The sequence below is a fragment of the Solea solea genome, chromosome 10 (genome assembly GCF_958295425.1).
Source record: "Solea solea chromosome 10, fSolSol10.1, whole genome shotgun sequence".
Taxonomy (NCBI): Eukaryota; Metazoa; Chordata; class Actinopteri; order Pleuronectiformes; family Soleidae; genus Solea; species Solea solea.
Window position 1 is genome coordinate 11,470,377 of NC_081143.1, and position 26,916 is coordinate 11,497,292.

Below are 26,916 nucleotides of genomic sequence, written 5' to 3' on the forward strand. Positions count from 1 at the left end.
TCTGCAGATATTTGGTAACAAATTCACAAATATTGTACTCGTTTTCAAAGTCCTCTGCTAGTCACCAAGTGTGGGTTTATCTTGAAGGAAACAATGCAGTTAGTATTGTACATTTTGACAGCTTTTTAAAAGCCTGAACCCATTTATAGCTCGACATTATTGAAATGTGTGCACACACACAGCTCTTTTACCTTTTGTCAAGAATTTGTAACTTACACATTTACATAGGCCACTTGGAAGTTGGAACAAAGAAATAAAATGAGATCCTCCGTTAATATCGTATCATCTCAGCACTCTAAATAGACCTTAGGAGGAGGAGAGCTCTGGGTCTCGACTCTCAACATCTGGTGCACCTGCAGCCATGGCCCGTCGGGTTCGGGCAAAGATCTTCAGCTCTAATATTTACTACGGCGTTTAGAGACGATTAAGGGGGGTTTGTGTGACAACAAGCATTTGATTGACACATTGCAATACATTAACACAAAACTAAACTATGTCAGCCATAGATTGTTTTGTGGAAATGCTTACACTAAATCTTCATATTATAAAATGATTACAGTTATGTTGACATGGCTTTTCCATTTAAGCACAGTACTGTCAATAGCTGAGGGTGATCAAATTGTACAAAAGCCTGAGATAAAACACGTAGGCCTTTATTCTGACAAAACATATATCAAAGGGGAACTCTTGGGATCAGCTCAAGACATGGAGGCCGACTCTCACTGAAGACATGGCTGCCAGCAAGGACAGATGGGAAAAAAAAAAAATTTCCCCACTTAACAAAAGACTCACCTACTGTGTCTGCGTCAGTCCCACTACCATACAGCCTTTTCCAATAGTAAACCTAAGTTTGTATCACTTTGTAAACCATTCACTCTCCACTAAGTCCAGAGAGAAAATCAATGATTTTAGCTTTAGCAGGGAGACATAAGCTGCTGGTGTACTGCTGCCTTGTTTGGTAAGTTTGTGTCACTGAGGTAAATGTGAACAAACGACCACTTCACATTTGAACTTACTGATAGAGGCAGCATTGGATTGTTGATATCTTCTTTGGACGTAGGACAAACACTATAGTCATCATGGAGACCAAAATCTGGTCCTGATGAGGAATAATCTCATTTCTAGCATGATACTATGCTATATTTTGATTGATGACAGTGTAGTGTGCTCTATCATTCCTAATGCAATTATCATATGAGTTAATTACTACAGAGTCCGTAGCCTTTTCCTCTCATGTTATGAGGCACTGGCATTGGTATGGAAATTTATTGCCTTGATTGAAACCCACTGTTGGCAAATCCCCACAGTTCCGCCTGCAAATAAAAATGAATGTTTATTTCCTTTTTCCTTCTCTTATTTATTTCTCGGCAGCATTGCTCCAACGCTGCTTAATATCTGCCAACATACGATCAGAAATACAACAACGGTTACACCAGTTAAAAGGCGCAAAGGTCTCTCATGAATACGTGTGGAAATGAGACAAAACAGAATATTCTTGTCTGGAAAAGTATGTCTAAAAAAAAAAGAAGCATTTTCAACAACTAGTCTACTGGGAGCTCAGCAGTTTACAGGGAATATAATAAGACAACTTCTTCCCGCCTCTGCTGCTTGTCTGTACCAGGCTGTTTGCATAACTCACTCAATTGGCAGCAGCAACACTGGCCTTACTCTCTGAAGCTAACTTGGGACTATATCAATGAGTAAGTGTCTCCACAAACGCCTCACAGTCAAGAGATAGCAGCATGGAAAGGTCACTAAGAGTTCCGCATCCAAACACGTCCTCATTGACTCTCGTCCTGACACGGATTGTAATGTCTCACTTAAGAGTTGCACTCCTGCCTCAAAGTTAAGTCCTTGAGGCTGCACTTAACCACAGCGAAGCTCCAACTTGCAGCTGATTCTAATCACACTGACCCAGTCTGAAAACTATTAGTCAGTTGAGAAGTGCAAAGTGAGAATGAATATTAAAAGTCTTCCCTTTGCAGCTTGATGACGGCTGCGAGGAAAATCCGGCTAAAGTTAAACATTCCAATAACATCCAAGTTCTTAATGGACTAGAAAAAGAACACTGCATGCCACCGACTTAGTACCCAGGTAGCCTGGAAAGGGTACTTAAGTGGGCCTGGGGCTGAAATGGGCAAACATGGGTGGGGCCACCATAGAGCCACCACTCTACTACCTTGTCAACAGTGAGCTGGTAAAATCCAAGTCTGAGCCGCCTCAACCTTCTTTTAGTGATGCAAGATATGACAAATTTCAACCGATACCGATAAGCGATAATTTCCTGCTTCTCATGGCCGATACCGATACCCGATAACCGATAACCGATGAATTCATACTTAATGGTCTAATAACAGCAAACAGGTTTTGGCTCTTCAAATGTTTACTTTTTTTCATGTTTCATGTGGCCATTGGCTGTAAATAACAATAAGAGTAAGGTATTTGTGGTTAAGTCAAATATTTTTTCAAATATAAAATGATATGCATTGACAAGTCAACCTCAATTACAAAAAATGTAATCAAATAAATAAAACAAAGTGCGACGGCTTGGGGGTGTAACGTAGCTCTAAATGTGCTATTAACTTGCGAAAACCTGGGTTCTCAACGACAGAAAAAGGCTGGTCGCCGAGTGCTATGTCGTTAATGGCTTTAGCCTTTTCACTGTCTGCTGAATGCCTGCTGAATGTGGACATCGACACTCCGTGTTGTTGTTTTAGCCTTAGCACCGCTAACTGTTACCGCGGCTGCTTCATATTCTTTCAGAACAGCTTTTGCAAACAGCAATGCTGTTATTATCTTCCGACATAGAGAAAAACGACCACCACGTCAAAACAATTCCCCTAATTTCATTCATTTATCGGATCTTTTTATCGAATAAAATGTACCTATCGGATCAATAAAAAATGACGTAATTTTCCCCAAATTTTTTATCAGTACAATAAATATCGTGCATCCCTACCTTCTTCATCTCGCTCTACTCTGCTGTTTGATGTATAACCTGCCTTCATGACTTCATGAGATGTATTTAACCAGGGAGATCAATAGCTGTTACTGCCATTGATCTTGTGAGTCTATTTCATGTGTGAGGCAGGCACACATCATATTTCTTTCTTCTTTTTTTTTTTTTTTTAGATAAAATATGCTGCTGAGGGCTGATTTTAATTAACATTAGGGGAGAGTGTTTTCGGAATAATGCAACAGCGGTGACTGATGAGTTGTTTATATTCTCTGCAATTCATCAGGGTTTTATTTTTTTCTTTATTTATTTTTGTTTGTACACTTTGCTTATAACCTTGGCTGAAGGCGGACAGCGCCGCGCTTTCAACTCCACCGTGACCCACACTTCACGGAGGTAGGAACTTGGTGAACATGGCCAACCTTCCTCCATCGTAACTTAGTCTTGCAGTCTGAAATAGCAGCACCATATGTATATATATATATATATATATATATATATATATATACACACACACATATATATATATTATTTTAATGCTCCATCGAGAGTAGATTTGACCCCCTTGACTTTTTGTCTGTGATCGATTGATGAAATCATAAATTTGCCATGATAAACTGACGCCATTTTGGTCAACTTTAGAATCTCAGAAAAAGGGAACAATCACAAACCCATGGCATGCTAGAGGAGCTTAGTTATTCCTGGAAGATAAAATACACATTTGTATGTTCTATTTTGTTTTGGTAGTGTCAGTGAGTGGTTACATGCACCTTTACTTTTCAGCTAAAAACAAAAGAGGCTCCTTTAAATCAACCATTTAGCACCACTTCCTTTCATTCTGGTTTTCAAAATAAGAGCCAATGACATCTGATTTTCACTTCATCCTGTGTAAATCTTATGCCATAAAAAAAAATGTATTATCTTATCAAACTTTATTTATTAGTTTAGTTTTAGTAGTCATTCCACAGTTATTGTAATACACCAGCGTACCAGGAAGTAGTCACACAAATGAGGTAGTGACAGGTGAATTTACTTCAGCATGAGCTTCTAGGTGTATATACTTCTTGATTTATTCATTTAATCTTTCACCATCGGTGAAGAATGTCATGGTGGATGGTGTAATTCACTGCTTCTTGCAGTGACAGCCTTTTCAAAGCTTTGCCACCGACAAGGGCGAAAACTTGGGCTCTCAGATCACCGTCATTGACCCTACTGGCAGACTTTAGCTGGGTACAATCTCAGAGCGTGGTGTGGGAATGGCGCGCTGAGCTACACACTGTGACAAAGTCTGGTGAAGGTGACGCGAGGAGAGAGACGGGTAAAGCTGGGAGTCACTGATCGTTTTTTTTTGGTATTTTTTTCATCAACCTCTGCTACTGAAATAAAAATATCAACTGGAATGCGCTGAAAAACTGCAGATTAAATGGCTCATTTCAAAATGAAGCCAGGAAATATATTTGATTGACTTTATTACTGTGTGATGCAGAAAATATGCCCAAACCAGACATCATTAGGTAGACACAGACCAGCGAGCCAAATAAAACTAAATAAACATATATTATATGTATTTTTATTCTTTCTTAATATTTTAAAAATGTTGCCATATATTTTTATATTCTTGTTTTATTTTATTTTCTTATCTTTTTTATCTCTGTATTTTGAACAGAGATTTCGACAGTGTAGCAGAAGCAAGATAGTGCGACAGATTCTTAAATTTCACCTAATTCACATCATTCACCTTGACAAGGGCAAGTATTCTGTTGTAACTGATACGTTGTCACATGAGATTGAGCACAGTCACTATTTTTACATTGAAATAAGATTGACATTTTTGTTTTAACAAGATATTCTTTTCGGCATATCTTACTTTTAATTGTGCTCATATTTGAGGGGCTTTAATGCAACCCAGTCAACTGGATCTCTAGTACTTTATACATCTCTGCACATACTTGACCAACTTCATCCTGATCTGTTAAGATGCCGCTGAGATATCCACATCTGAACTTGTTTAAACTGGACGTTTCATGTTAAATTTAAATTGCAACCAATCTGGATCACATCCATGTGAATGTAGTCTGATCCTGCACACACATGCCAAACTTTGTTTAATTAACGATGTGGAAAAAACAGTTTTGACAGAAATTAGATTTTTAACTTTTTACAGTATTTTTGCCCGTCATAAGAGATTTGGACTCAATCTTAAGTATACTGATAACAGTCCAAAATGCAAAAGTAATGGCATATTCAAATACTCTATCCCTTTGTATTTTAGGTGGTTATAGATATGTTCAGATTTATTGAGTGGTTCATTTCAGGTAAAGAAAAGTTCAAGAAAACACCACATTAGATTGTAAGTTATTCAACAGAATTCATATATTCAGGACGAATGAAAGCTTAACCATCAGATAATCAGCTCCAGTGATGAAAAGTACAGGTTCCAGTGATGACACAGCGATAGAAGGGGCCTCTGAGTAAATCACATGCAGATAACAGAGCAGAACATCAAGCTCAGTCTCACCTTCTGGTCGTGGCTGTAGGCTAAGGCCCAGTCCTCCTCCGTGGGATGGAATAAAAGGCTGACAATGTAGAAGGTGAGGCGGTACTTCTGGTAACTGGCTCCCTCATCAGAGCTGATGAGCACGCTGCTCTCAAACTCCGGATCCGTCAGCACCATAATCTGAAAGCAGAGTAGAGGAGAGTGTGCACACATGTGAGTCAAGTCAGTCTGAGTTTTTCCAGACAGGAGAAAAAAAAAAAAAAGGATTCAAAGAGGGAGTTTCGAGTAATGAGGGGGGAAACACAGGGAGATAAGAGAAGATAGACGTCAGAGAGACAGGAGCGGTGTCAGCAGCAAAGTCCTTGCTTTTGGCACTCGTCACACTAACGCTTGGCAAAAAAAAAAAAAAACTCAGCTATGCTACAGCTTAATTTCACAAGTGTGCCTCCGTTGCCATGGCTCTGTGTGTATTGGAGCATTTTCATAGTCTCTCCAAAACAACACGACGCCTGTTCACAAGCAACGCCATGGGAGTAGTGTGTAAACCAGTACAGAACAAAAGGCCCAGCAACTGAAGCACACAGGCGAGCTGAATGATCATGAAAGGTGACAGAGATTGTCGTCGAGGAACAATTAGGGCCTGTACAAACACGGGGAATAAGCAGCCACGCGTGACTCAGCACATACAGGATGTCATTTTCCTTATCAGCTCGTCCTTCTCACGCCGTCGTCTCTAAGCTTCCCTCCTCCCAACAAAACCCCCATTTCAAATTTAACAGGCGCCACTGTGGTAGAGGCTTTCAATTTCATGCTTGGAATATTTCTGCCTCAGCTATCACAGTTATTACAGAATTCATTTGGAACAGGACTTCCACAACGCATATTTCTTTTGAGTTAATGACATTTAGAGTCTTTGTGGAAGGAAATGAAATGATCAAATGAATCCTTCCCCCCCCTTCACTAACAAAGAGGTGTCTGCAATACTTTAAGAAACTGCTATTCGTTCGAGGCAGACAGTGTGACTGAATACAATTTATCCTGTTTTAAAGGGTATACAATTTAACATTAAAACAGCATCGTCAGTGTGTTTATCTGGATACGCTTCAGTGAGGTTTTCCAATAAGCTCTCACAGACCACGGTGCTCTTCTAAAGGGAAATATTTTGCAAATCCCCCAAATCTATTGACAAAATGACACGTCATGCCCCCTACTGGCAGGTGAGGTGAGTATAAGGTGAACGTGGAGTCAAGCGTGCGGCTTTGATACTGAAAAGGAAGTATTCAAAGAATTTCTCGGATTCATAAAACGGCCGAGTACCAATCGAACGTGAAAAGCAACGCGCCTTCTTCCATAAGAACAACGGAAAATGTGGCAGCAAAGAAGCAGGAAAAGAAAAGAAGAGGATTTAAACATGCGTGCGATCAAAGCATTAATCTCGGATGTAGGAACTTGAAAAAAACATTTTATTTCAGCAGCTGTAAAAAAAAAAAAAAAAAAAAATTCATATTAATATTGATAAATTGAAAAACTGCCTGTGCATTGATTGTTGATGCTATGGGTGATTTGTCCTCTGACATAACATGTACATTTACACACGACTTAGAGCTGAATTTCAACAATCTATGAATGTGTCGGCGGCACACCTCATGATCCAATTACGCACACAGAATAAGCAGACAGAGCTCATTGAGTTACTCCATGTAATGATTCATTTATTCTCACTGATTGTGTTATGGAAACTGGGGAGGGAGGAAGAGAGAAAATGCTGGTGTGCCGATCTTCATGTTTTTATTTTGAAAGGCATCGTGATCATGTAAGACCATACTTTTCCCCTGGTACTTAAACGTGGTTTTTGAATTTTTTTTTTTTCAAATCTCCAGAGTACTGCCCTCTTTGTCTAGTTTGTGTCACTTTTAAATGAACACCAAAGTCACAAAGTAACACATTTGATGGATGTAGCAGTGGATCAACAATTCCTGTGCGCCATGTAGGTAAAAATGTGTAGATTTTATTAAGTGATGCTTATGTGAATAGTACTTCTAGTAAAGTCTCATAATTGGCACACACATACACACAAGGGCATAGGTTTTGCGTATTAGAGACATGGAAATGTGTACGTGTGCGCAAATGCTGTGAGGGGAGAGTGAGAGTGAAAGGGCATCAGTGCAAGCATCACAGCGGAGCAGTAACATAGCTGTGAGTCACAGAGGAGACAAGGAGACGAGCTGTTCTCACAACACAGCGGCGCTGACAACCACGCCTACATAGCTCAGAATTACACTGCAGCCATTGCTGCCTGTCGCGGCTGCTGCCCCGGGGCAATCTACTGAACGTTGCGCGTCGCATATCGCAGACCCTGGTATACTTGCGCGTCGGGGTCTGGACACAGGGAATAGGACGCATTCCCACCAAAGACGAAGAGAACTATGCCGCAGCTCCCTCAGACACGTCTCGTTCGAGCGACTCATCAGCTGAAGCCGGTCCGAGGGTCGCCAGGTTGAGAGACCCTCGGACCTTTGGCGACTACTTCTTCTGTTGTGGAAATGTGTAGTATGCAAGTCTGAAAATGCTAGCAATAGTAGCCTTGACTTTGACAAATTGTGTTACAGTTTCTGGTCAAAGGACCAACTAAGAAGAACCTATGGCGCTACATTTGTTTATTTATTCCATTATGAATATAACAATGTGGATGGGATTCACATTTGAATGTTGATCACTGAGAATGGAGTCTTTAATCCGATTTAAACAACACATACACATGTCCTAAAAGCAACGGTTGGTGGAGTTGAGGATTATGGCAGCTCTAAATGGCTTTACTCTTATCTGTTTAGCTTGAATTGGGAAAACAGAGGCACATTTGTCACTGACAAAAATGCTAGTGCCTTTATCAGAGATTGAACCGAGAGCCCTCCCTGGTGGTGATTAAGTCAAATGGGTTTCATTAAGCACCAGTAAACGGGCAACACACACGGGCCCGGGCTCATAATCCCATCTTGCCATTCATTACCTGTCACTATGTGATGCCAAGGCCTTGTCTTATCAGCCAAGATCTTTGCAGCTTGTCGGATGTAATGTACAGTTTTGAAGCAGAAATACATTTCTATAATATTAAAGTAAAAGCAGGATTTAGCTGTCGAGAGTTCCACGTACATGTTGCCAGAAGGTATTTGAACATATGTTTCATATAAAAATCTAGACCAGCCTTGTACTGATCAGTGACTGCTGTGTTCAGCACTCACAAGCAGGTAGGAAAGGCGGGCTATTGCCTCGGGCCACAAGCTGAGAGAGGCCCCCCCTCCCCCCCGGAAGCAGCTGAGTATCTTATGGTGCTTTTAAACCTGCGCTGAAGTCTGGGTATTTCCCTGGAACTGTCCAGATGTGCAGAATGCGTGGCTTCTCCTAAACTTCTCCTGCCAGCACCCGTGTCACATCTTGGGATTACATGACATTCTCCTGCTGTTTCCCTCCTACCTTTTCACCTGCCCACACTCCCTGGAGCCATTAGGCTCAGTGACGCCATCTGTGGGTGGTTAGCTGACCTGATAAGAGGTGCGTGTGTGTGTGTGTGTGTGTGTGTGTGATTTACTACACACAGACATTCAAATCATGGTTTTCCTTAACAGTTTGTATTCATTTTCTTAGTGTAATTCAACATTTACTCAAGGATATTGTACATGTATTTGGATTAAGGTCTGTTTTAGTTTGCCTACTTTTACCTTCACAATGGTCCAGTCCAATTAGGGTGGAGCTAGGAGGGTTATAAGAAGAAGAGAGGAAATATTTGACATTGGTTTATACTTCTGTTATTTGCCTGGCACTCATTTATGGAAGTGACAAAAAAATGTCATTAAATGATTTAAATGAGCCGTGCTTTTTCAGCATTTCTTTTGACAAGTGATTCACACAGAAATGGGAACTTAACATGTCTTTACCCACATGTGTCTTTTGTTTGGGTTGTGAAAAGACAAGTTTCAATGTTTTATTTAGGAAAAAAACATTTATTTGGTTAATTTCATTGCACCTTGTATAAATAGGATCATTAGGAATGCAACTACTGCACTACTTCATATTTAGCTATTTATGAAGGAATTACATGTGTAATAGGAAGTAATTCATTTTTTCATTTAGTTTTTCATGATGTACATATGAGGAATTATTATTATTATTATTGTGTGTGACAGTTTTGACACGAGACGTTGTGAAATGCATGCAAATTAACACATTTGTGGAGATGTAATCTACATGTTTATGAATATTTTGTCTAATTTCCTTTGTAGTTTCACCCTTTACTTCTTGATGGCGGTGAGGCGAGTTAAGCCGTCCTGCACAGCACATGCACCGAGGACAAAACTATAATGATGTGCTCTGTGAAGATATATGAGAGAACAGATATTCTGCCTCCCACCAAGCCTCTACCACCCGTGGCTCAGTGGTAGAGCGGGGCACCTTCCACCTGGAAGACTTGATCCTGGCTTCACTAGCCTGCAGGGAGACGTGTCCCTGGACAAGACACTTAACCCAAAGTTGGTCCTGACAGCGGGGCTGGCAGCATGTGAATGAGTATGAAAGATGTGTGACACAAAAGGTACGATAAATGGATATTTAAAAGTCTTTTGTTTTGGCCATTGCCAACATACTGCAGGTGATTTTGCCTGAGCAGGTAACTCAGGTGGCGAAAGTGGTTCCAAGGTTGTGAATTCCATTCTTTTGGGCAAGGCCATAGCCAAGTGGAAAGGGAACTTGTCCTGCGGTTAAATGCTAAGAAGAATTTACCTATGGGATAAATACAGTACTTTTTTTAAATTAAATTAAAAGTGATGAGCACTAATAATGAGTATGTCACCAGAGGGTAGGGAGAGAGCCAGCATGTGCAGGTCTATTGCAACATAATCAGGGATTTGTAGTATCAATAGTGCATGTAGCGTATACCAGCAGGTCAGTTCTGATGGACAAAAGACATTGTATCCAGTTTCATGGACACTTGGTCATACTTTGGGGTGGCATGAGGGTTTGGTTGTTTGGTGGAAAGCCCACTACCAGGATGCTTTTGCCTTGGCAAACTCCCTTGAACATCTCTGTCAGTCCTCCGTGCTTCTAACTAGACGCATGAACTGTAGTGCTATGAGCTCATCCTTTTCTCAAGCCTTGATTGGCTGACAGTGCCCTCTTCTAATACAGGAAATGGGGCAGAGGAAGTATCGTCACATTCACATTACTCATTTTGTCACCGTGCTAGTGTGAAAGCAGCCCCTATTATTACCCAACATTATACATTACAAGCCAGCTTCTGTCCGTGGCCTCCACAATTAGAAAGAACCTTCTAGCCAATTTTTCTCCTGAAACTCTACTTAAAACAATCACTCTCACACAATAATTATTCGATTCCCAAAATCACAGTGATAAATAGCACGAGCGAGGTGTGATTAAGATTTCCCTTACAGCCTCGGCTGTGAGGAATGTAACAATGCATACTCGGTGGAGGCTGGAAGGATAACCTTTGTGTTGTGTGCGGCAAAGATAACCCAGAATCCTGGAGGTGTTGGATCGTGAGGTTAAGTGGAGGTATGGCTTAGGGACAGAGGGGAAGAGACACATGTGACAAATTCATCAAGTCACACGACATCAATTAAGCCCACTGTGTATTTCACAGGAAAACGGGGGAAAGGGTCTTTATAAAAGCAAAATCGCACAGCACAGTCACGAGGTCAGAGGTACGGTTAATCACAGCTCCTGCGACTGAGCGTGCTGCCACAATGGACCCACCTGACCGAATGTGTCTCACATTCATACATGTTTTGATAGTGGGAGGAAACCCATGCAGACGCAGAGAGAACATGCAAACTGGTACAAGAAACGTAATCACCCACATTTAGCTATCATTTTTTTTCCTATTTCCATCTTCCTTTAACTTTTTTTTTTACCATCCTCCCAATCAAACCCCTGCAGAACTGCAGGCTGAGCTTGAAGAAGGGACATTTACATATAGATAAGATGATTCATGCACGTGTCTCTTTCTCCAGATGCTTTGTGCTAAATGCCGTTGCTAACATTAACATCTATAATGTGACATCAGAAAAGGTCACAACTTGGACATAATGTCTTGGACTGTGTAAGAGTGGAAATAAAAAAAATCCACATAATCTTTCAGAATGCTGTCTGTGGACGTGTAACCTGTACACTGAATCCAAACCATGTGTCCCCAATAAACACAGTTCACATCTGTGGTGCAAATCAATGACATACTAAGTCAATTTTAAGACGTATTGTGTGAGGAGACAGATTAAATGCGTTATCATGTCAAAATCCCGATGTCACTGACGTCCCAAAGTTATTTAAGAAATAGAGGACAACATTGTAGCTGTGGCAGGTAAACACCTGGAGCTCTATGACTTGTTCTTTAAATCCAAAACAACTTCAGCCATGATGGAGAAAATAAACTCCTCCTCTCTTCTCTACAAGCAGAAATGCAGGAGTCTCTGGAAATCACATCACTTGAGCAATGCCACTGTATCATTGTGCATGAACACAAAGTACTTGAGCACTTTTAAGTTTGAATGAATTAGTATTCCTCTTCATTACAAGATGGTAAATGGAGGCCATGAAGGGAACATGGTAAGCAACATTACGCAGACAGATTAGAACAAAGTTAGTTTGGTATGAAGGATTGCACTGCTGTCAAATAATGGACTGGATAGCTGCATGAGTAAGTACTTGAACATGTGTCCTTAATTAAAATATACATCAGCTGCAGCCGAGTTTAAAAGTCCCTAATCTTCACTGTAATGGCGATTCTTAAAATGTTACAAAGGTTTTAATATGACGTTCATGGAACACGATGATTGCGCGCACGACTCTGACTTACCCCTCATGTCCTTAATGACTTGACTTTGTGATCGTAATTGCCTCTAATTTTCATTTTATGCTCTTTGTCAAACGACTGCTCTTCGTCGCAACAATTTAACGCTTTGTAAACTTCATCCCCTCCGTATTCATACTCCCCGCTGTACATTATTCTTCTTCAATTAACGTTGATTTGTCTGTGGTACGGCACTAGGAACATGTCGAGAAAGTAAAGGCCTCGTGGCAGTCCAGACTACAGAACGATACTTGACTCCTACACTGAGTGAGCTGCTTCCTGAACTCCTGAACTGTTCACCGCATTTCCACTCATCTGTCAAAATGTTGCTCTAATCACCGGGAGGACGAGTTCACCACGCAAGGGCAAATCAGATTCACTGCCTGGAAATATGAGCTGTGAATCACAGTTTAGAGAACACTCCATGAAAGAGTAATATTATTTGATTCAGAATACAAAAGTGTTTCAAGGGATAGTTCAGGATTTCTTTGTTTTTTTTTTGTTCATTTCTATTTGTAAAGGGCCAAATCACAAGGCCCTTAACTAGAGAAGCACAGAACTGACTTTATACACGCTCTCATCCTGGTTTTCAATAAGCCAGCCCGTCCGATTCTAGTCAGCCAACAATGCAGAGATGTTCTACAGTTTACACTTTAATTTAAAGGCGACATAGACCGGAAGCTCCAATAAACGCTGCGTTTGTGTGTGTGTATCTGCGTCATTACCTCGCCCTAAAGTTTCAGAACACACAGTAAAGCCACTGCTGAGAAAATAGTGTTGTATTGTTTTCGTGGGCTCTGCGAAGCGGATCGGCACTTCCCTATGCTGATGATGTCATCAGAAAACCTCACCACTCCTCTCACCACTGTAGCGCCTCCTGGTGTGGGCACTAGTCCGGGCACATCCGGTTGCGTATATTCAACCGCAGAAGAAGAAGAACTACTCTCGTTGTAGCTGCTGAGATGCAGAGCATCCACCGTGCCAGAGGGGGAGCTGTGTATCTGAGAGCTGGCCTACCAATTACGTCACTTCCAGGTACCTGGCCAATCACAGGACAGTGGGAAAGCTCTCGTTGGCTGGCCAATCACAACACAGTCCACGTTCTGGGGGTGTGATTCGTTTGCAGCGACTAGGAGGTTTTTAACCATGAAAACAAGTTAATATATGTAAGTAGACCTCCATAAATAACATAAATGTGCTATACCAGCATTCGATGTCACCTTTAAATGCCTTTTTCATTTTAGGTCATTTTGAATTTTTAGAAGCGCTAACTACTAAAAGTAGTCTCTATATGGGAAAACTGACTGGAAGTTAAGGAGCTGGCTTATAAAGTGGCATGCCGTGCATATAGCACAGCCACAGTTCTTCTCAGAATCATACAGCCTCTCCACTAGTGACGTTAGGGTTCCTCCCACACACTGGCTTGTGTGTGTGTTAATGACGACTGATTATCACGATCGATCACAGATAACATGTTGACAGTTTAGTCTCCTGCACCTCGCAGCTGAGAGTACAGTGATGCAGACACGTCATTGAGATTACCGCAACAGTGGCGATGAAGACATTTATGTTACAAATCTGTGAAATCCATTAACATTCAATGCTGTTGCCATAAGGAATAATGCAGAAAGATATTTCATCATGAATACTGTTACTGATATTTTTTCAGTGTCTCAACCCACACACCCTTTCCTGATTTAAAGTCAATATCAAATGGTCAATGATCATTTTATACAGCACTTTACTAGTCTTGATGACCACTCAAAGCTGCTTTAAACTACATATTCACAGCTGTCAGGAGCAACATGGGGTTACAGTGAGTACACGTCGGCGTGGAGACTCCTCATGCAACATCTATTCAAGGCGTTAGAACAGTCACACAAGTTTACACCAGCCAACGCCCAAGCTCGAGCAAGTCATCTTTCAACTGAAAGGTTGTTGGGTTTGATTCCCCGATGTGTCCCTGAGCAAGGCGCTTGACCCCACGGTGCTCCTGACTGCTGAGACGGCAGCGTGGGAATGGGTATGAAGAATGTGTGATAGAAAAAGCACTGCACATTGATACACTGTGCGAATGTGTGAGTGTATGGAAAAAAAAAAACCTGTAATGTAAAGCAGCTTTGAGTGGTATATAGATAGACAGTCCAAATATCTTGCAAATATGACCTTTATATTATTCTTTTTTTGAACATTGCTTTATATGACTATTTGGAACACAGAAATGTAGTTTGTTTGAGGCAATAAAGGGGAACAAAATGCAAGGTCTCACCTTTCTCCTGTTAGTCGGACAGACATAAAGGTAACTCAAGACGGTCTTGGATCCAACTTTGTCATTCATCCGCTGATATGTGGAGCCGTAGTCAGTGGATCTAAAATAAAGGGAAAATACAATGAAGGGGCAGGCAAAGAACTTGGTAGGGAAAAAAAAACTGTTGATGGACATTCATGGTGGGGTAAACTAGGATTAGCGACACGGAACAATGATGAAAAACAATGTAATACCATGCCCTACAGTAGAGCAATAAGCCGAGAGAGGCTGGTGTGCCGTATACTTTATATACTGTGTGCATTTGCACTGTGTGGGAGTGAAACCTGTGCCAATAGAACAAGCAAAGGTTAACCAATCATCTATAGCTGCCAGCAAACACAAACCATTGGGAAATATCTGGGGACGTGGCACTGTAAATAATTAATTCTCTTCTGACAACTACTATGAAATAAAATACAATGAGCGCCAAAAACATGTGGATGTTCCTGAACCCTGTGGGCTTTAATAATTTAACAGTGGGAATGAGCCTGTTAGCCAGCCTAGTCCCCAGAAACTCCACATGAATCCATCATCACTAGTAACTACCAAATCTGCCTTCAAGAAGAATATTATAGCATTTACTGGGCTCCGCTGCTTTTTCGATCAAAGCCGCATTCTTGAGAGGGGGATTTTCAAATAGTTCTCTCTGTGGGGAGAGAAGCACCCATCCATAACTGTGTCACAGCTCTCATTTGGATGTGCAGTCGATGACATTGTGTTATGAGGAAAGTGAAGAGGACAACCATTTCTACATTCCTTCTCTTTTTTTATATCAGATCCCACTGCTTTGTACTACTTCAATGGGAACATAGTTTCGGAGGAATTGCAGCGAATGTTCACATTCAAATTCATTCCCAAATAGCTCAGAGAGACTCAGCGGTTGCTATGATTACAAAGCACAGTAATGAGTCAGACAGAAAGCATAATTTCTGCAGCATATTAGAGATCAGAGGAGGGTAGAATTGCACTGACATTGATCCTGATCTGGAGCAGAGGCGGTGAAACTGCATATCGGCCTCCTGAGAGGAGACTTCATACATTCACACATACAGGGACATGTTTTTGTTTCTTTCTTTGTCTTAACAGCAGTAAGCACTGGTGCCATCACCATAATGCATATGATAAGGAGTTAATTGGAGATAACACATACAGTGTAGGTAAAAAAGACCTGTCCTGTGACCACTTGAGACCAGCATAGAATCCACACACTCCACACCTAGGGTGACTTGTTGAGTTGAAGTATCCGCAGCAATGAATACATGAAAACAGTTGTGTCGACAGAGTGTAGAGAAGAAAAATATTTGTCATTTACAGCAGAGGATTTCAGCTGAGGAAGTCTCTCAGCTGCCCTGAAGATGGATTTGCTATATATTGAAAGCCACAAGAAATATGACAATAAAAATATGACAATAAAATATGACAATAAAGATGAATCTGATTCTGTGAGAGAATGTGCTCATTTATGTCAGAGAGAGAGAGAGAGAGAGCAGGAGACCACCTCGAATGTGGCCTTTGTGATCAGATCTAAAGATGAATTCATGACACAATTTAATGAGTTCAGGCCTGAACACTTGTGATTTGATCACTCAGGATAGTTATTAACAGCAGGTCAGCACAGGGTCTTACTCTTTAACAATGTGATCAACGTCGGACAACCACCAGAACCATTTCACTCCACTCCTGAAGCTTATCAGTATGGAAATGAGCTGAATTTATTAGGGGAAAATGGCAAAATAATGAATCCAAATCACAAGAGTGGTCCCACTGATACATCTCAAAGCTGAGAGATTTACAAAATAGACAGTGTGCTTACAAGTTTTTTCAAAATGCAACTCAGTTTTATTTGTATCGCGACACATCCCGATGCACATCACTTAGCTCACGTTTCTAAAATGACACTCAAATAAACACAAGAGGACGAGCCAGATGAGCTTGAAATGGATATATGTGATGAATTATGGGATGGTGCATTGGCTCGTCTGTAAATGGGTCAACCTCAGATCCTCACCTTGCTCTAATTTGGTTCAGGTCCTTCAGCGGATTTATTAGAGTACAGGCTGCCTAAGATCTGCCCGTACATAAAGGAAATATATGATGACTGGCACATAGATAAGGTGGACCTGACTTATACAGTCTGCTCCTGTATTGAACTGCTCTGTCGCACTGTATTTCACTCTTTATCAGAAACATTTTGTTTGCCTTTGCAACTCTCCTTGCTCGGAAAAGGATTGGAAATTAGGACTGGGGACATGGACAATCAGTGCCGACTATGAGTTCTCATACAACCGCACTTCCAAAAATCCTGAACTATCCCTTAAAGATGGAGCTAGTTTTATTCAAATGATACAGTTAATGTGTTGAAAAGTCTCACAAGATACGCTTACAGCTAATGGGTGTATAAAAAAAAAATGGGGTTAGCATGCTCTCTTAAACATCACTTTTTCCTATTTGGGCCTTAACCTTTAAACCCTAATGTCCCCCAATCTGGGTTAGGGTTAGTGTTAGGGTCAGGTTAGGTTAGGGTTAGACTCAAATAACAACTAAATGAATTACTGCACGTACGGCAACGCTGTGTCAACCCACTCGCCACATTTCTGGATCTAACGCCGCGCCACTTTACTCAAACGAAAGCAGAGACTCCACCGATTCTGAGGATATACGTCAAAACACTCTATCCCAAAGCACCACAGAGATAAAAGCCAAAGAACAAAGACAACAGAAATCGCTCGGCCGAACGACTGCTGTAAAAACCTCTGATGTTTCTCCGTCAAAAAACGGTTAATATTACAGCAAAAACAATGCTCTATGTGGTCAGACGGACGTTCTGTGTTACACTCAAATCGTTCCGGGCGTCTCTTACAGATGTTAGGACCTGGGGGAAGCAGTACAATACACAAAGGCAGCAGCCTGTCCCTGTCACATCCCGGCGGATTCTGATTGAATGACAGTGCTGTCAATCTCATTTTGGCGATGTTAACGTCATTCTATTGGTTCTAATGAATGAAATGAGGTGTCATACAGGCCTGCATACTGGGATACAGCTCAGTCGTACATACATTATTTTTATAATTATAGAATTATAGATATATAGAATTTTTTTTTTATTATAGAACACTAATAGTGATATAAAAATGAAACAAGTAGTTTTATACATGAGACCTCGTCTGTACTTTCTGCACTAAAACCTCTCTAATTGTGTTTTGCTTCACTTGATCTAAGTCAAACCTTGCAGAGATGATGTTCACATACTGTATGTCATTGTACCACTGATAATAGTTTAGAGCTGCATCATTCCAAAGAGATACTCATCCTGTAAGTGCTTTTATTTGTGTTATGAGGAAAGAAACTGTCTCTCACTCTCACTTGGTGAATGTTCACAATATTTTATATCATCGCATATTCTGTCAAAATCTAAATTTGATATTAAATATTGTTATACTAAATATACTTCAACTTTTTTAAAGGGCCAGCTCAGTCCAAGTCCCAGCCCCATCACAGTACAGGGCAGCGACTTCAGCAACCAGTGACAGACACCGAGTGCGTGAAGGAGAAGTACCACAGGCCGTCCCTTCCTGATATCCCTGAGTCCCAGTCCCATGCACCTACGATCGTATCTGTGCAATAACCACTGATGTATGTGCAATATTTTCAAGTACATACACTGTAGATGCAACTCCGTGTGTAATTTTTAATTCCTTGTTTATATTATATCTTTATTGTCTACGTTTACAATCCCCTGTGCTGCTGTAACAACACATTTCCCCGTGGTAGGAAAAACAATGAATTATTGTATCTTTAAAAACCAGTACTTATATTCAATTATTCATGGACACACAAGCACATACGCACTTACAAACATGTAGTACATGTATGTATGCATACAGTACATACATATGTACAAATGCACAACACATGGGACATAATAGGGCTGCGCGATAAATCGTTCAAAAATCGCGATCCGGGTTCACAACTACGTGATCTCATTTCTAAATGACAACGATTCTTCTGCATTTTATTTCATGAGCTGCATCACAAATAAACTATCCTGTTTTCCTCTCGGAGTTTCTCACTCCAAACGCAGTTTACAAGCAGCGGCGCTGAGTGAGTGCGGCACAGCACATAGGAGAAAGTGTGTGCTAAGGAGAAATAAATACAGAATGGATGCTGATGAAAACCCGGGTGGGAGTGACGAGAACACCCGACCCGAGATTGTGCTGAAAAAAGGTTCTCATTCAGCTCGCCGCGCTTGATCGCAGGCGTTCAGCAGTGCTGTCTCTAAATACACCAGACTCCTCTGTTAAATGATGAGATTATAGACATTTCCTTTGCGAAATGTTGGAGATAAACCCATGTTTTCAGAATTGTTAAGTCGTTTTAACTGATCTACAGTTCAGCATTGTTCAGCATTTTCCCTGGTTATGACGTCACGAGTCGAGCAAGTGGAAACACGCCCTTAAGCCACTACAATAATAATAACAATAATAATAACAATTATTATGCAGGGTTAGTTCAGGCACTTTACTTGAATGTCTCATTGAATGTTTCTAATCTTTTGTTCATGTACATACATATACACATGCATATAGTGCTCTTCTAGTCTTGATGATCGCTCAAAGCGGCTTCACACTACAGTTTTCCCATTCACACCCATCCACTCACACATTCACACAGCGCATATATGCAGCACACATCTTTCATACCCATTCACGCACAGTTGGCAAGAGTAACTCGGGGGTTAAAGTGTCTTGCCCAAGGACACCTCGGCACGTAGACTCATGGGGCTGCTAATCGAACCCACAACCTTCCCTGTTGAAAGACGACTCGCTCTACCACTGAGCGACTGCATGCACTGCACATGTACAGTACATACATAGTGTACAGTATCCACCACGGTGCTGACAACACCTACAAGCACATCATGTTCACTTACAGTTGCACTGAAACCAGATATTACTATTTCAATTTAATGATCCTTGCACAATGTCCCATATAACATAATGCAATTAGTCTGCACCCCTACTGAGCCTCACAGAGTGTGTGTGTGTGAGTTATATTTGCAGGTTTCCTGCTGTACAGAGGGTCACTGCAATTTGTTATATGCGACACACCGAAGAGGAAAATTAATCGGCAATTACAATGCTGATGAGAAACTGTTCTGTCGTGTGCTTTCATCAGTAAAAGCTGCCTACGAGAGGAAAGTCTCCAAAATAAGACTCATCCCTGTTTTTTAATGAATATGCACATTTGAATGAAATAATGAAATATGTTAAAGAGCAAGAAATAACAGAACATAATATCATTCAAATAAGACTTAGAATAACAAGAATGTGTAAACTTAACACGGCTTGAGAGGCAGAACTCAGGTTGTCACGCATAAGCACTATTTAAGTGAGACTGTGTATTGATAAGTCATTAAGGGGATAGTTCGCGTTTTTGGACGAGTGGTAGAATGTGTGGTTGAATAAGTGCTGATTACGCTGAAATGTGTCCCCTGCATCAAGGACAATCTTGAGACATGGAGTCTCATCACTCTTACTGCAACACATGGCTGCCAGTGAGGACACTTGGCCAATAAAAAGACATGCCCAGTAATGTCTGCGATATCTGCAGAATGGGTTTAGTGTTTCGCAGAACACACAGACTCACTGTACCAAACTCCATTGAGGAAATTGGTGATTTCACATCGCTGCACACAGGAGTCGTTGGCCCACTGCCGCCTCCATCTGTGAGTGTAAATGTGTTATTTTGTGATTTTCTGGTTTGCAATCCTTTGCTTGGATTTACTTCAGTGAAACAAATTACAAACAAACTTAACAAACTAAAAACGCAGATTTTTGGTGATTTTATAATTGGTCCAAGTTAATTTTCTTGCGTGTCTTCACTCCAAAGTACGTACAAATAAATAAATGAATGAAAATACATTGAAGATAAGTGAAACAAACGCAATCTCAGGGCCATTAAGAACAGACTAAACAGCAGTTCTGCAAATAGCCAATAACTCACACTGCGTGAAAGGCCAAGGAGAAGAAGACGGACAGGAAGTGAAGGGGCGTGTCTAATGTTAAATGGCAATGAATTCTAGCGTATTCTAGGTACAGGTACAGTCAGAAGCAGTCTCAGTCCACCCTTTCGTGACCACTGCCCCAATTTACTGGTGGGTGTTTCTTCCATTGCTCACATTCTTTACTCCTCACTTTACCATCTCATTTCACTATGTATGTAAAAGGGAAGGGGGGAAGAAAAGTACCTCCAGTACCTCAGCGAGTGTTCAGGCAACACTTTTCTACTTCTGCTGAGACAGAGATGAGCCTACATGTGGAAATAATGTCTGTGTCAGGCTTGCAGTGGAAAAAAAGTAGATTTTTGTGACTTATCAGTAAAATACATTCAGGGAGTTGAATCAGACCTTTGGAGGACAGTAAGTCTGTGACCATGAATCGGACTTAGAAGTACTGTGTTCTTGGAGGTGCACTATCTCAGGAGCACACTCGACCACAAAACATTGGAAGGCTACTTCTTTACTCAACATTGCCTCGAAGAAACACCTTCCAAACCATACTTAGCTGCACTCCTAAAGGAATGTATCATGTATCATAATAATAATGTAATACACAAGTATTTGAGTCAAAGTTCTTCAAACAAAGTGAGCAAGACCAAGAGGCCCTCTACAAGTAGCAGAACACAGTTCCACATCAGGAGCTGTTTTTAGTCCTCCATATTTGTTTGATTTGAATGTCTCTTCCCATCCGGTGTACAACAGATCTGAAAGGATGTGATTATACAGCTCCTTTCTCGCCTTGATGCCCACTCAAACAGCCTTTACACTACAGTTAAGCCATTCACCCTTTCACTCACACATACATACAATGCAATCATGGCCGGATTCTAGTAAATATTTTAAAGACCGTTAGAACGAATATTATATGTGTCATCTTGAGGACTGAGCTTCAGAATTGGAGGTAGCATCAGAGCATGTATATGCCTGTCTTGATGTCGTACAGTTTATTCAAATAAATCCCTTCAACTTAACTCATCAGAGTCTTCATGGCTGATTCTAGCTGCTCTGTGACGTGAACATGGAAACGTCCAAAAGAGACTGCTTATAGGTTATGACAATTTCAATACAAGTACACAAACAGCTATTTGCTGTAAAAAAAATGTATGTATTATTATTAGCTCACATTTGTTTAAAAGCCATTGTTTAATAGTGTTGACATTTGCTTTGTACTTTCATAAAATGCACTATTTCGGCAAAGCTACCATGGGTTTAACACTTTTATTAGAAATACTCCAAATGATACACAACACGGGGTGCTCCTGTCACAAGTGTGTGGTTTTAATGCTGTTCTAAAGGACACCCAATATTTTAATGTGGTGTGACAGTGGGTAAGTGGTAGGGTGAATCGTCTTTCAACCTGAAGGTCAATGATTTGATTCCTGGGCTTGGTGGTCCACATGCCCTGCTGTCATGTGAATTGGTAACATAATATTGGTTCAGCAATTCCATTTTCAAAAATTGCAAATTGTGGTAAAGTTGCTTTCTATTTAAACAAATCCAAAAACACCATGATGCTATTTGGACAGATAGACGGGAAATGATTACAGCTGGACAGTTTCAGACAATTCTTGAATATAAGAAATAGAAAATATAAGATTAGACATGTACGCAAGAAGGTAGACAATTTTACAGTAAGATATATAATATAATATAATATAATATAATATAATATAATATAATATATGGGCAGCCCGTGGCCAAGTGGAAAGGTCGCCAGTTCAAATCCCCACCTGGCCAAAAAAGGGCTTGGGTACCCCTGAGCAAGGTACCCAATCCCCAATGCTCCCCGGGCACTACTCAGTGTGGCAGCCCACTGCTCCTAATTCTAGGGTGGGTCAAATGCAGATGAATACTTTCCCTAAGGAATTAAATGTAAGTGCAGGAAAAAAAATGAAAGCAACCAGAAAAACAAAATCAACAACAATGAATATGTAGTGCAAGTGTGCAACATGCTATATCTACACAGTCACACAGTGGAGGTGTTTTCATGTGCAAATTGGAGGTGTACATTTGCTTATGGGGCCATGAAAACAGGGAGTACAGTGCAGTGTGTGAACATCAAACATGCACAGTGGGAAACTGCATTAAGAGATGTTTGTGAGCTTTTGCCAAATGGCTGCCAGTAGGCAAGAACAGTGTTGTTGTGTTTTACAAAACCGCTGACCATGTTCTGGGTATGGAGAAAAAAGCCATGTGCTTCAAAGACAGAGGGATGAAAACGCCGACCAAATCGTGTGTTTGTCAGCCTCACACAAAACACATCGCCCTGCAGCATACGCGGGGATTAAAAAGAAATGAAGTCTGTTGCAAGGAAAAGAAATGCTGTTGATCTCACTCTTCTCACTCTAAACTCGCCGCAAAAAAGACAAATTAAATCAATATTCATCATGGCTCCGGAGATGAAATAATCATATGGTGGTTGTCATAATCGAAAGTGAAACAGCAACAACTCAACTTGTGGAAAAGACACTTGTGGAAGCTCAGAAACCGAGAGACACGGAGAGGAAAAGGTCTATGAGCAGAGAATCCTGCGGCAAAATCAGGCCTCAAGACTCTGAACGCTCCCTGACGGATGTACTTTTTTTTTCCTTTCTGAACACCGGTGAACTGAAGCGTTCTATGCAGCGCAGGAAGGGTCAGAGGTAGTGACGCCTGAACGCGTTGCAGACATTTCAGCTGCAGTCGTCTGAATTGTTGCAGTCTTTTGTTCCAGGGACTCAGACTCTCTGGGGGAATAACAAATTCCGCTCCAGCCACAGGTCCTCCATTCACACGCTCTGGATACAATCCAGGGAAGTTTAGGTGACCATGAGGAGAACTAAAGAGATCTGTTGACAGAACAAAACACCAGGAAAAGGTTGACAATGAATAGGGGAGATTTGGGCAAACTGAACATTAACCTTCATTTTTTTTTTTTTTCTCCCTTTGCACTTACAATACATCGACTTTCTTCAGTTACATATATTTATGTGGCAGCAGTACAGAGCTGATCCTGGCTTTAAATGATGCTCTGTCTGTGTTTTCTTTGGGGTTTTCAACTGTTTTCTCTTTCTCTTTCAAGCATGTTCTGTTTGCATGTAAGTTACAGCCCCGTCAGTTTAACAGCACCTCCATTTAGTGAAATGTTTTGTCTATTGTCACACTATTGTAATAGTTTTTGAATAAAATGGCCATCAAAATCACTACACTGTGTTGCGGTGGCTAGTAGGTCGTTCCGGTTCTGATCTCGCTTCGAATGAGAGCCTTTCTCTGAAACACACAGATGAAGATAATTGGACATTCAAAATCGGTGTTTCCCAAACTTTCTATATGGTGACCTACTTTGTACCCAAACCCATAACCCAGATAACCCCATAAATCATGACAAGAGCAAATATGTGCATAATGTAGTAACTCATTTTCTGTAAAACCTAATATTATTCTGAATCGCTAAATGAATAATTTCCAAGAGATGGTCTGGTAAACTTAAATTGTATGCATGTTATTGAAAACATAAATATGTATGTTAGCGTTGTGACCTTTCACCCTGTGTCAAGTGGCTAGAAAATTGGCAAGAAATCATTGAAGATTATACATTTTGTATCATTTGTATGTTTTTTTTTTGCAGCTTTTTGTGCAAGTTATGACATTTTGGATAAAAAAATCTAGCAACAATAGTCAGTGAACGTCAGCACTGTACTACTGGCTGCTCCACTAGATGGCGTAAAACACCATTTCTTTTGGGGATTTTATCACTTGTACACACTCAACGAGGCATTTTAATGAGTACTTCTGCAGAATCAGAGCCTGCCACCTTTATGCTCGCACCGATCAATTGACCAGACATGACATTAAAAGTGCAAATAAAAATAATACGTCTCTGAGTGATGGTGCTGCAATAAAACCCCCCTTTTCCTAATTAATGATTTTTCACTTACAGTATAGATTACTGTATAATGAGGTGGTCACTCACAGGTGGTAAAAGTGTAACATTATTCTGAAATGCAAGGTGTAACATTTTAATAACTTTAAAACTTTTAAGTCTGTCTGCATGGGTAACACTTTGTGATAAGGGTACATTATTTTTTAATGTTTTTTACTATCCATTTATTAATCTTATTCTGTTCTTAAAGTTATTACTTCATATACAGCATTACACAATTCAAAAGCTTCAATTGAAAGCTTCAATGAACTCTAAATGCCTCTCTTTAGTTAACAATTATTAAAGATGTCTGTGTCTGTTAAGGTGAAAATTAAATTAAGTTAAGGTGACACCTTGTATCATTTCAACAAAACAATTATTACTTAACTTTATTAAGCATTACTTAAGCATACTTTGCCTTTGTTAATGCTCCTTGTAAAGTGTAAAATGTGCATCCCTGAACTATGACTTCATAAATGTAAAGGGGTGCAGATTATCTTTATTTTAATTAAGCATTTATTAACCATCACTACCTTCTATTAATGTCCATTGTGTCCCTTTTAAAGCTGGAAACAAGGGTCACATTACTAAAGATTAACATGGTTAATAAATGGTAAATTGTGCTCTTGTATGACTTTTAATTGCTAACCTATTTTTTAAGTCTTTGTTGAGCAATAGTTCACACAACGCCATGAGGAGCATTAATACAAGTTAACAATGGTTTATAAATGCTTAGATAGTGTAAAGAAACATTTATTCTATACCACCATACATTTATAAAGTCATAGTTAAAGGATGCATTTGACGCTTTACAATAAGGGTCACAAGGAGCATTAATAAAAAGGTAATATTGGTTAAGAAATGCTTAATTATAAAGCTTAGGTAATGCTCCCATTGACAGTTAAGAGATGCTAACAGTAGAACAATGTATGCATTAATACCTTAATGCACCTGAATAACATTGATACATGTTTAGTTTAATCATTCATTAACAGTTACTTTTAATTTATGTAGCCTTATTATAAAGTGTAACCCTGCAGGATGAGGGATGACATCAAATACAGGAACATTCAGACAGAATGCTGTGTCATTTAAAAGCAGCACATTATTATGGGATAGTTTATCACCTTCAGTCAGTGAAAACTTCAGCTGTACAACTGAAGAAATGGCTGAGGGCAAACCATGACTGTGGACACATCCAAATGTATATCTGCAATACACAGCATAATGAACAATATGCTATATGTGTGGTCTCTACATACAAGATACAAAATAAACTGCATGCAATAACAGACAAAAGCAATTTACACTGCACTATAAATGGCATTTCTCACCAACACTTTACATTGCTCTTCTTACTGTTGTGATTGTAATATTGTGCATGTATGTGTTTTATGTGCCATCAACCTGCCCATAGGGACTATAGAAGGAAATAAGCCTATGGCTACAATCTGGCACATCACTATGAACGTTCATGAATGTTCCCTGTCCTTCATCTCATCTTCCACCACTTTATCCTCCTCATGAGGAGCGCTGGTGCCAATCTCAGCATAGGGTGAGCACAAAATCAATTTTTGTCATTCTAAATAATTCCATTATTTAGAATGACCCTCAATAATACCCACATTGTATTACATTAAAGGTGACATAGACCGGAAGCTCCAATTAACGCTGCGTTTGTGTGTGTATCTGCGTCATTACCTCGTTTATGAAACCCTAAAGTTTCAGAACAAACAGTTCAGCCACTGCTGAGAAAATAGTGTTGTATTGTTTTCCTGGGCTCTGCGAAGCGGATCGACACTTCCTTAATTTGATGTCGTCATCAGAAATCCTCACCACCGTAGCGCCTCCCGGTGCGGGCACTAGTCCGGGCACATCCGGTTGCGTACATTCAACCGCAGAAGAAGAAGAAGAACTAGTCTCGTTGTAGCTGCTGAGATGCAGAGCATCCACCGTGCCAGAGGGGGAGCTGTGTATCTGAGAGCTGGCCTATCTATTACGTCACTTCCAGGTACCTGGCCAATCACAGGACAGTTTTAAAGCTCTCGTTGGCTGGCCAATCACAGCAACTGTTTGGTCTGAAACAGCGCGGCTGACGAGAGCGTCAGTGAGGAGATATTTTTGATCGGCTCGTTTGCAGCGATTAGGAGGTTTTTAATCATGAAAACATGTTAATATATGTAAGTAGACCTCCATAACTAACATATATGTGTGATACAAGCATTCGATGTCACCTTTAACCATGTAATTAAACATGACGTCCTTCATTATTGACCATTTATTTTTGGACATTGTCAATAATAAAAAGGATATATAAGTATAACATTACCAATTTGAATG

The 26,916-nt window shown here is 40.4% G+C and overlaps 1 protein-coding gene across 2 annotated transcripts in view; it reads right to left on the reverse strand.

The window, feature by feature from the left end:
- sorcs3a (sortilin related VPS10 domain containing receptor 3a) overlaps positions 1 to 26,916 on the reverse strand; it is a 265,119-nt gene that overhangs the window by 109,084 nt on the left and 129,119 nt on the right. For both annotated transcript variants that reach the window (XM_058641383.1, XM_058641384.1), the window contains exons 3-4: positions 14,579 to 14,678; positions 5,475 to 5,633 (exon numbers count right to left, since the gene is read on the reverse strand). In XM_058641383.1, the coding sequence (XP_058497366.1) occupies positions 5,475 to 5,633; positions 14,579 to 14,678 (259 nt within the window). The remainder of the gene's footprint in view (positions 1 to 5,474; positions 5,634 to 14,578; positions 14,679 to 26,916) is intronic.